This window comes from Wolffia australiana, chromosome 7 (genome assembly GCF_029677425.1).
Source record: "Wolffia australiana isolate 7733 chromosome 7, ASM2967742v1".
Classification (NCBI taxonomy): Eukaryota; Viridiplantae; Streptophyta; class Magnoliopsida; order Alismatales; family Araceae; genus Wolffia; species Wolffia australiana.
Window position 1 is genome coordinate 18,818,937 of NC_135841.1, and position 14,903 is coordinate 18,833,839.

General features: G+C 38.3%; 1 protein-coding gene across 3 annotated transcripts; it reads left to right on the forward strand.

Moving 5' to 3' along the window:
- Nucleotides 1-6,427: 6,427 nt before the first annotated feature.
- Nucleotides 6,428-14,666, forward strand: SUA (suppressor of abi3-5). Of its 3 annotated transcripts, none has more exons than XM_078578669.1 (16): nucleotides 6,428-6,568; nucleotides 8,158-8,291; nucleotides 8,476-8,516; nucleotides 9,043-9,781; nucleotides 9,877-9,948; nucleotides 10,021-10,113; nucleotides 10,201-10,280; nucleotides 10,923-11,067; nucleotides 11,176-11,260; nucleotides 11,349-11,440; nucleotides 11,548-11,616; nucleotides 11,707-11,883; nucleotides 12,047-12,230; nucleotides 12,297-13,067; nucleotides 13,232-13,428; nucleotides 14,362-14,666. In XM_078578669.1, exons 2-16 carry the CDS (start codon nucleotides 8,241-8,243, stop codon nucleotides 14,542-14,544), a joined length of 2,979 nt encoding a protein of 992 aa, XP_078434795.1. In that variant the 5' UTR covers nucleotides 6,428-6,568; nucleotides 8,158-8,240; the 3' UTR covers nucleotides 14,545-14,666. The 3 variants fall into 3 exon arrangements, with proteins under 3 accessions (XP_078434795.1, XP_078434796.1, XP_078434797.1); XM_078578670.1 differs by having other exon boundaries at nucleotides 10,926-11,067; XM_078578671.1 differs by lacking the exon at nucleotides 14,362-14,666 and having other exon boundaries at nucleotides 13,173-13,315.
- The last annotated feature ends 237 nt before the right edge of the window (nucleotides 14,667-14,903 follow it).

The following is a 14,903-nucleotide window of genomic DNA, read 5'->3' on the forward strand; positions in this document are numbered from 1 at the left end:
TTATTTTAATATTTATAAATATTTAAATATTTTTTATTTGGTGTAGTCTACTATTTAAAATGTCATTCTTCAATTTTCTATTAGCCTAAACATTTTCCATTTTTTTCCACAATATTTACTATTTATTTTTACATTAAAAAGAGCACATCTTACTTGTAACGCACACACAAAAATGAGTTATTTATGTGAAATTTTAATATTTTATTCACTAAAACAATTACAAATTAGTGTTGTCAGTATTTAAATGATTAAATATGTTTTAAGTGATATTCTTATTTTTTTGGATTTAATGGTATCTTCAAGTATTTTCTCAACATCATATTCCTAAAGAAAATAATTTTCTGGTTCAAAGTATTCATGTTATGGATTTTTTGACCTTATATTCATAGAAATATATGATAATGGTATATACTATTAAGAGAGATATATTTTATTCAGAGAGATATATGATATATGATATTCTTATTTTTTTGGATTTAATGGTATCTTCAAAATATATGATAATTATAATTTTCTGACTTTATATTTATTTTATAGTGATTTAATCATGTATTTGACCTTAAAAATGTGCCCTGCCATGTGTCACCATTTGATTTGATCAAATCTTGACCAATCAAAGCGCTCCCATGATTCACTGCGCAAAATCGCGATCCCATAATGCATCAATTACTTTACATTTTTTATATTTTATTCGTAAGGGTGATGTGTACCAACAGAAAAAATGATCAATTTAAATAGCAAAAAATTGATTTGTATATCGAGAAGAAAAAGAATGAAAAAGAGAGACAAAAGTAAAAAATTGTTGAGGTACACATGGAGTGTGAGTTGTCAGTAATTGAGATTATTCAATAAACATATAAATAAGTACTTACTGAGTATGGATCATCTCCGCAAGGAATGATGATTAAGGATTCAATATTCTTACTATAGTGATTGTCCAGATGATAATACATAATTCTCGATATGAAGTAAAATGACGAGAAGATGCTAGGTGAGGTAGTGGTATCAAGTCAAATCTCATAGATTGTAATAATTCAAACTGGAAATGAACAAAGAAAAGAAAACATTAAAGTAGAATGACAAGAGGCGTGACATGAGTAGGGTAGAGAACGCATCAGATATGATAATGAGCGAGTAAGTGAACAATACAATGATATGGAAACAAGATGATGCAAATGTATGGATGTGATGTGATGGTGAAAGATAATGGAAATGAATTACTCTATCGATGATGTTGAGAAGATGCAACGTAAGGCGAAGACACTTACTATAGATCGTAAAGTTACGCTAGGATCACGGTGATTTAAGAGTGCTGGTAAGCTCCCCCTCTTCTATAATGCTTCTTCCCACACACCCAAAGCACCAAGAACACGATAGATCTCAAAAACTCACTATCTTTCAATCATGGCCCATGAGTAGAAAGCAAATTTAATGATGATTTTCACAATGATCCATACTCTATTTATAGGTCAGTGGACATGGATGGAAAGAGGAGGGGGAGACGAAACAACCCTAAAAATTTCAGCTCAATTGGCCATGTGGATCATCAGATATGACAATTTGAATTCGGAGCAATCATAGCCCTTGATTTTTTTCTATCTCCTTGACATTGGTGCTGCTACTTCCTCTTTTTCCATTTTTTTCAGGCTGTCAAATCATCAATACCCTATGTCACCTTGTCTTCTGCATTCGTGTGCTTCAAAGCCACCATGCGTACTTGTAGGGGAAAAGGACAAAAGACCACTTTTTGTTTCTTAATCGATTATTCAATGACAGGGCGTCGCATTGCCATGCACCATGTCATTGCATAGTCTCCTTTTTTCTCTTTTTAAGTGAATGATGTGGCATGTGTTTTTCGAGTCCCGCGTTAGCATTTTTCTTCTTCTCCTTTTTTATAATGATTTGTAGTGCGACACGTGAGAGCCACATGTACCATCAAAACTTTTGACTTTAATTTTTCCTCTTTTCCTCTATTTTCTCTTTTTTATAATATTCTTTTCTTGATTCTCGATCACATTTATTTTTTTTAATAAATGTTTTTATAATATTCTCCTTTTTAATAATGATTTAAAGTGGTACACGTGAGAGCGACATGTACCATCACAACTTTTGACTTTTATTTTTTCTCTTTTCCTCTTTTCTATAATATTCTTTTCGTGAATTATAAGTTTAAATCATGTTTTTAATTATTTTAATGAAAGTAGAGTAGTGAAAACTATTTCAAACAAATACAATGGATGAAAAATAACTAAATTCATTCAATTTTATAAAAAATATTTCAATTATTTATGATATTTTATAATAAATAATAAATAAATATATTTATTTTGCCTTGATCGGAATGTAATGGGAAGCCTCGTGAGTTGATTACATGAGATGTATTTTATTTTTGCAAATTTTCGGTGGAGATATCTATTGCAGATTTTTGGAAGGTAATTATGATTGGCAAAGATAACGAATGATGTAGGTTTACCATTTTTTAGCAACAAAGTCAGTGGTTATTGGCATAATGATGAAAACTAAGCTATCATTGATGAAAATAACCTAGGAAAAATACATAAACATGATTTCGAAGAAGATGAAGGTCAAAGTAACCTCGTCTTCATGTACCTGATGGGCAAATGGTGTTTCCTCATAAAGAGTTTTTAGTCATAATGTCACTACTTTAATCCTTCGTTATTTGGAATGCAAGTGGGGACCCAAAGGAGATTTTAAATGAGCAAACTACTATGTTAATGGTAAGTGGAAATAATCTTGAAGGAAGGGGGTTCCATTTATTCATACGAGTTGGTGGACGGATAAGAGAGTAAATGTAGAAAAACACTAAAAAATTAAGCTCAAAATTCATTATGGGTCATTATATATCTTTATTTTACGTTAGAACAATCCAAGCCATCTGATTTACACTCATTACTGTTTTTCTATATCCTTTACCTGCATGGAGGAATAGCACCATGGCACAGAATTTTACGGAGGTATAAACTAGAAAAAAATTAATTGATATGTTATGACTTTTAAATTATTTTTTACGAATATAATTGTCATAAAATTCCAGAAAAGTACCTTAAATTGAAAACATAGAACTCTCTCTAAAAATATCGTAAAGCTCTAAAATATAAATACAAATAATTTTTTAGCACAAATTATTTTCTTTATGAATTTAAATTTAGAAAATTAAAAAACAGATAATTATGAAAAACCATATAATTTTAGGGCTTATATTTGAATAATATAAATATAAAAATTTATTTTATTAAAATATTTATCTTAAAATTAATGTGAGTTAAAATATAATAAAATAGAGAAAAAACTGAATTTTGTTATAAAAATATCATCGAGCATTATAAGCTACAATAACATTAATTTATTATCATTTCAGAGAACATAAACACATAAATACATGAAATGACTATCAAAGTTAGCATCCAAACAAAAAACAAAAACTTAATAGCATACTATACACTTTTAAATAATTTAGTTCATACAATTAAATGCATTCTTTTTTATTCTCATGTTTTTTAAAGATATGTTCACGCATCCTAAGAAACAAAAATGGTTCCTCTTTCTGGAGATATTTAAATTCGTATAAAGAAAAGGGGCTATGTAACTCCTGTGGATAAAAAATGAATTCCCCTTATCTAACATAATGAAGTATCCCAAATTTATGTGTCTTTGGCCTCGTAAGTTTCTAACGGAGATTCCATAAAGAGTTTGTTAAGCTTACTCCTCACTTAGAGAGGATGACATATAATTTTGTATGATGACTCTTAAGTTGCCTTTCTATAGATCAAGGAAGCCCTGGTCAAAGCACCCATGGCGCAGGTTGCTAGTTGGGACGTTCGTTCTGTTCAAAATGTGCAATGGTTCTAATTTTGTGGTGGGATAATTTTTGTATCAAATGATATATTTGCTATGCCGATGAGAATTTGTGAGGTTCAAATGTAAATTATTCAACGACAAAGAGGGACTTATATCATGGGTATTATTATTTTGGAAATTAAACATATACCTGGGAGTGATAATGTAGTAATGATATATTATTTTTTGGAAGAATGTGACTTCTTTCATTTAAGGGTTGTCCAAGTCATTATGAGATGCAAACCCAATGAAGATCAGTCAAATATTTTAAAATCGTGCCACTCCTTCATATTGGGCTCACTTCTTTCTCCTAAGATCACGGTGCTAGATCTTGGCATGATCCTTGAATCTTATGACCCACTTACGCTCCCATTTATACTGTTTGAGTACTCTAATAATGAAAGTGCAGTACCTTGTTTTTGAAAGATCATCTCTCTATTTGCATATGGATTCTTAGAGAGTACAATGGAATTTCACTAGTTTTTTCTGAACTTAATGACTTCTCCTTGATGTGAAAAATTTAATTTAATTAAAAGCTGATCAAATTCAATTCAGTTCAATCGGCTAACTGTGCTACAACCCTATCAAATCATATTTCCACTGCTTTCAGTATAGTGTTGGATGATTATTAAATATTTATACTGGGCCCATTGAAGTATTTAATATTGGACAATAGATCCAATCCTTCAAGAGATTAGGCGAGATAGTTTTGATACAATCTGAAAAAAATTATATTAGATCTGATTAGGAAACCTGAAACTAGGCTTGTTGGATAGATGACGGTCTGTCATTCATTCCTTCAATTTTTGTCATCCGTCATCATTCAAAGCAATTGACAGATGAGGGAACAAAAATGAATTCAGTCATCAGTCATTCATTACAAATGACAGATGACGACGATGACTGATGACATCGAGGATGACAAAATTATGAAATAATATTTAAAAAATAAAAACAAAGTATGAAATTATATTTGCAGATGGAGAAGATGGGGATGACGACCATCGACCATGCGGATGTCGAGGCAGACTAAGAGGATGATATTTGTCTATGCTGTGGAGGACTTCTGAAGATGACAAAGATGAGGATCATTGACAATGACTGCCGCTGATGAGGGTAACAAAACTGTTTACAATGAGGACGATGATTGCTGACAACGTGGAAGACGATAATAGATGATGGGGACGATCATTGTAGGCACATTAGACGACTGTCACCAACAAAGATGGCTATCGTGCACAACAGGGACAACGATCGTCAACAATGCAGATGATGACCACTAACGATGGGGAAACTAGCATTTCCTACATGGATGATGACCATCAATGACATTAACTATGACCAATGAGGACACATATGATGATAGTGGTCAGGAAGGATGACGAGCATCAATGAAGAGGACAATGACCTATGATGACAGGGATGAAAATGACGATGTCATGGATTAGGATCGACAACGATGATAAGTGAAGACGATAAGACAACCACTGTTGACAATGGGGACTGTGACTATTGAAAAAGGGGACAATGGCCGCCGAAAATACGACAACCACTGCTGATGATGGTGATGATGATCATCAATGTTCGGGACGAATACCATGGATGACAGAGATGACAACCGTTGCCGACCGGGATGATGCCCATCGTTGACAAAGACAATAATTTTCATCGATGAAGGGGATGATGACTGTCATGATGGGGACAACACTGTCAGGGATGGGGATGATATTGTGTTTGACAAGGATGAGGACCGTTATGGACGGGGATGATGATTGGCCTCAACAAGGATGATGGCCATGATTGACCGGGTCAATAGTCATCATTTACATGGGTGTTGACTGTCGTAGATTGAAATAGGGATGGTCATTGACGTAGACTACCATTGTCAATGGATTGTTCGGCATCTCTCTCTCTCTCTCTCCTGCTCTCTGTATCACTCTCTCTGTCACTCCCTCTCTCTCTATCATTCTCTCTCTCTAGCACACTCTCTAACTCTCTCTGTCTCTCAGTCCCTCTCTTTTGCTCTCTTTGTCTCTTTCTCTTTCACTCTTTCTCATTATCTCTCTTTCACTCTCTCTATCTCTCTTACTATTTTTCTCACTCTTTCTTTTTTTCTCCCTCAATCACTTACTCTTGCCCTCTCTTTGCATATTTAATCTATTTTTTCATCCGTCCATCATCTGCTCCATTTTTTCATTAAAGATGAAAAATAGGATGGGACTGATGACAGAGTTGTGAGGATGACGAAACAAAAAGGAAATGCTACAGATGGATGATTAAATGGACGTCAGTTTGGTCCGGTTCTATCTGTCTTTAGTCCAACAAGCTTACCTACAAAAACCCTAATAAATTATATTACCACTGCTCTGAGTATAATATTCGAATAAAATATAAATACATAGTTCAGTTATAGAAAAATATTTATACCGAGCCCATTGAATTTACGGGCTGGATGGTGCACTTTTGATCTGACGGCTGATGTTGCACAGAAAAGACGTGTATAAATACTTTCTCGCGGCCCTAGTTGCAAACGAAGATAGAGCGTGTTATCGCAGAAATCAAAGATTTTCTAGAGTTTTCCTCTTCGAACATTCTCCTGGGATTGAGTTCTTCCATCTACTTGCCAGCGGCTGTGGTGATTACGGAAGAATTGTTCTCGGGGATTGATTGTGGCGTCTCAGGCGTTCTTCGTTTGGCTGTTGGCGATCAGGTAGATTTGTTCGTTTTTTGTGAAATACTTTGTTTTTAGCTGTAGCGATGTGCTCCAGGGCGTCTGTGGCGTGGAATTGAGTTAGATCTGGAGATCCTTTTTCGATTTTTCGCTGATTCCATGGCTGGGATAGTGGGCGCGAGCTTTCCGTCTGTGTTAGGGTTTGCGAAATTGATGTATTAGATGTTGAAGTTTGCAATCGATGCCTATTTCGACGTATTTCCAAAATCTGACGGATTGTCTGATTCGCGGACCGACTAGGTCGTATGGATTCGTTGTTATCAGTATCGGTGAACTGAGGTCGTTGGTATGTAGCGAATGTATCGATGTTTAACGAATCAAACGAGGCTTGATGTTCGTATTTTCCATCCTAATGCTCCACAGGCATCGAAAGAAACTCAAATCAAGGCATTAGCTTTATTCGAGATTGGGAAATAAGGGCGCTAACTTTATTCTCTGTGCTAGGCGTAGAGATGGCTGATTGAATATTTTATTATTTTCCATTGGATAAAAAACAATAATTAACAGGGGAAATGGATAATTATTTGTCTAACCTTTGAAGCGGTATTGTTATACTTAGTTTATCTGGAGGAAGTAATGTTTTGACATGAATATAATGTGTTTTGACGTTTAAGTAATTTTAAAATGCGTCGTTCAATTAGAAACGTAGTTAATTTTTTTTTCAAAAGAAAAGAAACGTAGTTAATTGTACACCTATATTCCTTTTTCTTCATCAATATGCCACGTCCAAAGGGAACACCATCGGTGCCTAGTTTCTTACAATCAATTTATTATCGGAAACTACATATCTTTAAGGAGTCATTATGGATCTGTCTTTTTTCTTCTTCCCAATGAAGGTTATGTCTGCTTGGTTTTCCCGTTTCCCTTTCGTTTCATGGTTCATGATGACTATATGGATTTTAATTATATATCTTTCTTCAAGATGTTCTATCATACACTCGCCAATGACACAGTACAATTGACAAACTAGTTGGTGAAGGGTAAACTTTGGAAGTCTTCTTGAAAACTAATTTTTTCTTGATCGATTCGTTCCTTAACTGATTTTTAATTTTTCGAGGGCTAATATCTCACGAAGTTCGCTTTCGAAATCATTTTGTGATCATTGGTTAATAAAAAAATTTAAGTACTTACATAATCTGTATTTGTGGTTTCATGATTATCCTGATTAGATGTGCTTCGTGAAATTGGATATTTTGAACCTATGAATCTTCGCTAAGTTTGATTAAATGTTTCCTCAGTATGATGTTTATTAATCTGAGGGAAGATACCATGGAGCTCACCATTCTTAACCCATGATTGAGTTTATTCTTTTTTATCTATATCATATGAAGTTCTTTTGCGTAATTGTTTTCTGAAATGGATGTACACTTTCCTTCCAATGTTATTTGTCGTCGTGAAAGAGCAGTGGTCCAATGCTGACTGAAAGACATTCGGACATATCTCAAAAGTTCTCCTAAGATATCTATGAATGGAGTTATATTGGGCCAATCCCAGTGCGAAGGAGGAGTACTCGTATGATGTTGAATTTTGCTGTGTTATATTTATGTCCGTTTCTGTAACATCTACAGGAAAGCTTATCCGAACAGCGTGCTAAAATCTTTTGAGGGATCGCGGAAGACTTCAGGGTTAAGACCGGTGTGGAAAGCAAGATATGGATCCTGGGCGCTATGTTCAGCAGCAAGGATGGGATAATAATAACAGCGTAATTGCAGTTTTCTCCCTAGTCACTTACCCGAGATGAAATGAAGATTATAATGGCTCTTGTGCTTCTAGCCCTAAACCGTACACCAAGAAAAGTGGTTTGGTGTTATGGATATGGACTGGATATCCGTGCTTGATACAGTAAGTACCACGTGCTGACTTAGCTTATTCTGTTGCATCTACAGGCTCTTGGTGGTTACAATGCAGTCCATGAGCCTGACTACAGGTAAGTACTTGTATTCTCATTGAATCAGTCAAATGGATCATAAATGTATGTTAATTATCTAGATAAATCGTATTCTTATGTTTTTGGAACAAGTTGAAATTATGAAATATTTTCTCCTTCTCCGCAATGCTTTTCCTTGCAAGGTTTTTAAGTACAATTTATTCATTTGTGTAGCGGAAAGATGTATAATCTCCAGGAAAGTCACTAAATTCTTAATGAATTAAAATTCTTTTTAACTTTCTCGGCCACGAACATGATCAGTCGATGATTTTTTTACTTTGGGAGGATCGGAAATGATAAATCTCAGAAACTTTCTTCATTTTTTTAGTTCCGCTTTATTAAGTCCTCTGTTTATGCTATCGTTCTTATGTTCATTGTGGACGGCGTTTACATGGTTCCCAGGCTTTCTCATCAGCTGCCCTTCGGATGAAGGCACTCTATTGTCATTTGTGTATCTAATTTGAAATTTTTAGGTCTTTCCTCCTCACCATTTATTCATTTTTCCTTTTCTGCTGTTTTCTGATAGAATTGATGGGTCATATGGTGATAGAAGGAATCCAGAAGATGACTTTTCTGGAAACTCTGCCCACCCGCGTGGTGGGTACAGCAGAGAAGTGCACTCTAGAGATCCTTACTCTTCTGAGCCTTGGCATCAAGGAAGGAGACACGAGGAAGATTATGGAGCAAATAGAGATTCTAGAAGACGTGTTGACTCTTACCCTGATTCAGATTACCACGATCTTGATAGGTTCTCAGATGCTGATGGATTTCATGGAGCTTATCGGAGTGGGGATAGTTACCGTGATCCAGACAACTATAATGATTATGGGTTTGATCGGCCCTCCAGACTTGGGGGAAGAGGACTTGATGATTACCCTGGTGACAACATCAGCCGGTACAGCTATGATTCTGAGCAGCCGGTAAATCGTGGGCCACATCAGAGCAGAGAGAATAGTCGGGATCGGGAGTCTGATTTCAGCCGGTACAGCTATGATTCTGACTACGAAAGAAGCAAGAGAGAAAATAATTGGAGGAGGCATGAGAGAGAATTGAGCCCCCGTCGAAGGCACGAACAATCGAGATCAAGGGGGCGTGACGATAGATCTAGATCTAGATCTAGATCAAGATCTAGGTCGAGATCAAGATCCCGGGATAGAAGCCACAGTAGAAGTCATAGGGAAGACAGCTATGATGACAATCGTTATGCCAGGACTGACAGGAGAAGAGATCGTGATGATCGACGCCATCATGATTCATCATCAGTGGTATCCTTTCATTATTCGAACTTCTATTTGCTGTGTATCCTTTATGATGCTCGGGTGTCTAAGATTCTTAGCATTGTCTGGGTTTCATCCTGCAGGCGCCATCTGCGACTGTTGTTGTCAAGGGATTATCCCAAAAGACTTCTGAAGAAGACTTATATCAGATACTGGTATGGATCGCACTTTCTGAAAATGCTGTTCGGATTCGTGTGAGTCATTTTCTCATGTAAATGTTGTCATAGACCGAATGGGGGCCTCTTCGGCACGTTCGCATAATAAAGGAGCGTAACTCTGGAGTATCTCGGGGTTTTGCATTCATTGACTTCCCGACCGTGGTACTCATCCCATTTCAGCTTTATTTTTCTAGAAAATTGTTCATATTCTGTCTCCTAAAATCAAATAATAAACTTTCTATCTTCCAGGACGCCGCTCAGAACATGATGGAAAACATCAAGAATGATGGTCTTGTTATTGACGGGAGGAAACTTTTCTTTGAATATAGGTACTTTGCATGTGCTATTGAGATGCTTTTTATGTTTTTCCTTTTATAAAAATCGTGGTTTATCATCAGACTATGTGCTATCATTTTGTTAGAGTATAGTTGCTCTGTCGCTGCTAATCAATAGAATATTTGTACTTTTTAAGGATATCAGTTGAGGATCCTGTCTTCTAGCTGAATTTTTTCCCCGTAATGAGTTATGTTGATTTATCGTTGATTTTGATCTATTTCTTTTCACATTCTGTTTGTGTCCTTTTTGCACTAACGTCTTCCGTAATTTCCAGACAGTGGCACCTCTGCTTCCTAACTATTAGTGAATTGCATTGAATATTGATCTGTATTTCGTCCAATGACTTTTTACGCTAAACGTCTGTCCTCTGAAAGTGTCGATATAGATGAAAATAGAGTAATGGTGAGCTCCACACATTTACATTCATCATTTAACCTGTTCACTTTTATGTAGCGCGTGGATTAAGTTATAATGACGTTCATCTTTCTTGTTTAGTATTCCAAGCTCATCTGTCTTTCCTATACTACTATTACCGGGCAAACGTTACTGCCTGACAGATGATGTGATCTTGCTAAATCGGTTTATTCCAATAGCTCCTTATATTTCTATATTGTACATTTTTCTGTTGATTTCAGTAGTAAGCCAACTGGGACCCAAGGAGCTCCCTTTGAGAATCCTCCAAAGCCTAGCCGTGGGCACAGCAGAGGTTGCGTACCATCTGACTGGGTTTGCACCATTTGCGGTTGTGTTAACTTTGCACGAAGAACATCCTGTTTTCAGGTTTGATCCTAATTTTATTCTGTCAAATATGTTGTTCATTACCCTGGAATTCCCATCGTTTATTTATTTTTATAATGACAACAATTTACTTTCAAATTTGCCTGTCAGTGTAATGAACCCAGAACAGAGGACGCTCCGTCTGCGGATCTGATGTCTTCCAATCTTACCCTGGGTGGAAAGAAAGGCGAAGCTGGTGCATTGACTTCTCATTTTTTCTGCTGGACGCAGTATGAATCGTGGTTTACAAATAGTCTTACGATGACTGCCTTTTTGTGAGCCAGGCCCCAGTCACGTGCTGGTTGTCCGGGGGTTAGATGAAAACGCCGATGAAGAAATGCTTCGTTATGAGTTCTCCAAGCACGCAGCCATTAAGGTAGGGCTGACTAGGATGGTTCGACCTGTGCATCGATCGACTGCTTTTTAAGATTAAATGTTACTTTCAGAAAAAAAAAAGATTAAATGTTTCTTTCTGTGGCGTAGGACCTTCGTCTTGTCAGGGATAAGTTCACTCATGTATCTAGGGGATTCGCGTTTGTTCACTTCCACTCGGTGGGTTTATTGTTTAATTTATACCTTTGTTCATTTTTGTATATGTCATTACTCTTCTCTTGTCTTATAATTTTGTATTATATTTGGCAGGTTGAAGATGCAACGAAGGCTCTGGAGGCAACGAATGGAACAACGTTGGAGAGAAATGGTCAAACACTGCGTGTTGCTTATGCCAAGAGTATTCACGGTCCTGCTTCTGGTTCATCTGGATCTCACTCAAGCAGCCTTGCTGCGGCCGCCATCGAAGCAGCTGCATTTTCTCAACAGGTTCTTGAGTTAATATTTATTCAGATTTGTCTAACTTTATATTTATTTTTTATTTTGCATCTCAATAATCTTCGGCTAGATTTTTGATACGGTCCATTCCTCTTAGGATTTATGGACCGGAGATATTAAGTGATATCTGACTATTAAATATCGGTATTTTCAGTACGATGCAGTTGGGTGGGCGCCAAAAGAGTACAATCCAGATGAAAAAAAAGCCACTGCTGGAAGTCAACAGAACGGAAATGGCCCAGCCGGTTCGACGGCTCCGCAGTCTGGGTTCGTTTGGGATGAAACAACTGGATATTATTATGATGCTTCTTCCGGATTCTATTACGACGGAAACACAGGTCAAAGCTAAATTCCAGCATTTTTTCTCATTTTCTTTAATCTTCTAAACTCATCGGACAATGCAGGTCTCTATTATGACGGAAACAACGGCACCTGGTATTCATTTGATCAAAAATCTCAGCAGTATTTGCCATGCGTCGATCAAAATGAAACCAAGACCGCCACGGACAGTACAAAATCGTCGAAAAAAGTTGTGATTTCAGCTCCCGCTGCGACGATCTCGTCTGGAGAGAAATCCTCTCTCGCGGACGCTGTTCAGGCGGCTGCAGCAGCAGCCTTAGCGGCTGAGAAGAAAGAGAAAGAGAAGGCAAAGGAGATCAAATTATCTTTAAAAGGCAGCATATTGGCAAACAAGAAAAAAATGAACAATGTCCTCATGATGTGGAAGCAGAGGAATGACGAGCCAGCCGAGGTGAAGAACAAGGTCAGATCGGACGGAGCATCTTCAAATCAGAAGGCGGCTCCGCCCGAGGCACCGGTTCAGCCTGGCGCATTCAGCAACAGTTCTGGCAGAACATTAATGGGTGTTATCCGGAGCTCGGGAAAGGGGGTAATCAAGCCGGACACCATCGTTTATTCTGGCGGGCAAGATGGTGCGGCCGAACTGTCTTCTGCAATCTCTATCAGACCATCTTCTTCTGCTTCTTCTTCATCTTTTAGAACAGACTCGTCGGCGCTCGGTTCTTATCCTGTGGCTCCGCCGCCCTCATCTGGGGGAAAACGGAGGTTCTCTGAGATGCCAGCTCAGCCCACCCCTTACAGGGATCGTGCGGCCGAGAGACGAAGCTTATATGGATCATCCTCATCGTCCCTCGGGGATGATTCTGCCCTTGCCGGTAAGACTTTAATCTATTTTCAATGTGGGGATCGATCATATGGTAGTTAAGTATATTTGGGAAATAGGCATTGCATTATTCGGAGGCATGATCCACATTTTTCAGGGCGTTGATTGATTCCGTGGATCGTTATTAACATGCGAGAACTGCCTTTGTTTGTCAAGATGGTGAGTTTCCTTACAATCGGAAGGGGTCCACGTCAGACACGGGGACGATGCCGTTCCCGCCGGGGGTGGGCGAGGGCTCCTTTGATCCCGGAAGCGGGGCCCCCTCCTACCAAGTCATCACCGCCGACCACGCCATCGACGAGACCAACGTCGGCAACCGCATGCTCCGCAACATGGGATGGGAAGAAGGATCTGTGAGTTCCTCTATCTCCTCCCATTGAACTTGTTATATATTTTTGTTTGACTATTTTACCGGAGTTTGTCAACACCCTTCAAATTCTTGGCTGTGTTATTGAAGAACGTTGAATAACCTTCGGAATTTCTTCTTTCGACTTCATAAAGTTTTTATCGAAAACAAGGTTTTGTGTTAACACATGGGTATAGTTCTGGATCATCCCGGGCGTGGACAAAGGACGGGACAGGACGAATTTCGTCCCATCCTACGTCTGATGTTAGCTCAGGGACGAAGGATGGGACGGTTTTTCATCCACCGAAAAAATGCCGTCCCGTCCAATAATCTCAGGACGGTTTTTCATCCCATCCAGTCCTCCTGGGACGAATTTTCGTCCCGAAATTCGTCCCAGACGAAAATTACCCATTTATATTTTTAGTATATTAATATGGAATTTTTCAAGTTTTTTAGGGAATTACTGAGGAGATAGAACGCAGGTGGACATATCTACAATTATTTCTGAGCGGCTTTAGTTTGCATGCACGTAAAAATACATGGACTTTGATGCAAATTGTCATTGCGAAGCTACGTGGCAACATCTCCACCATCGGATGTGAATCTGGCGGTTTTTCGTCCAGTTTTGTCCGTCCATCGTCTTAAGACATCCGGATGGACGGTTTTTTCGTCCCACAGGACGAAAACCGTCCCGTCCGGTGGTCCCCAGGACAAATTTTCGTCCCGAAATTCGTCCATATCCTCGGACGGGACGATTTTTTCGTCGTGGGACGAAAAAATCGTCCCGTCCACGTCCCTGCACTACACTGACATGGGCCATTGACTCTTGGTATTTACTTTTACGATGTTATGTGACTGTTGGCTTTTGGGGTTTGATTGTTTTATTGGGGCGTTGACTTTTGGTGATTGGGGCGTTGACTTTTGGGTGGATTTGGAACAGGGGCTTGGGAGGGACAGGAGCGGGATAACGGAGCCGGTGCAGGCGCAGGGAATGGAGGTGAGGGCCGGGCTGGGGGCGCAGCCGAAGAAGGCGGCCAACCCGCAGCTCGAGGCTCATCCGGGGGACAGCTACCGGACTCTCATCCAGAAGAAGGCGATCGCCAGGTTTAGAGAGATGTCCTGACCCCCCCTCTCTCTCCTCTCTCTATTTTCAATCCTACTCTTTTGTGATCTGCTACTTTCTGAAGAAGATATTTTGGTAGAATTAGAGAGATGTCATGTTGCTTTCTCTCTCCTTCTCTGTCAGCCATGTCCATCTCGGTCCACACATTTAGGTGATTGCCCAAACAGAATTCTGATTTCACTTGCTCTTTCCCTCATGGCTATGCCTAGCAGGCTACATTGTGGATGTATATAGAAAATTATTGACTCTAGGGATATGGTAATATGGAGAAGATTAACTGTCCTAATCTATAACAGTGGCAAACAAAGTAGAACCATTAGCTAGTATATATATATATATATCAAACTGTCTTAATCTAT

Excerpts from the sequence above, each read along its gene's own strand:
- SUA (XM_078578669.1), top strand. The coding sequence starts at position 8,241 with ATGGATCCTGGGCGCTATGTTCAGCAGCAAGGATGGGATAATAATAAC. Across the intron at positions 11,261-11,348 it reads TGGAAAGAAAGGCGAAGCTG|GCCCCAGTCACGTGCTGGTT; the intron begins GTGCATTGACTT and ends TTTGTGAGCCAG. Across the intron at positions 11,884-12,046 it reads CAGCTGCATTTTCTCAACAG|TACGATGCAGTTGGGTGGGC; the intron begins GTTCTTGAGTTA and ends CGGTATTTTCAG.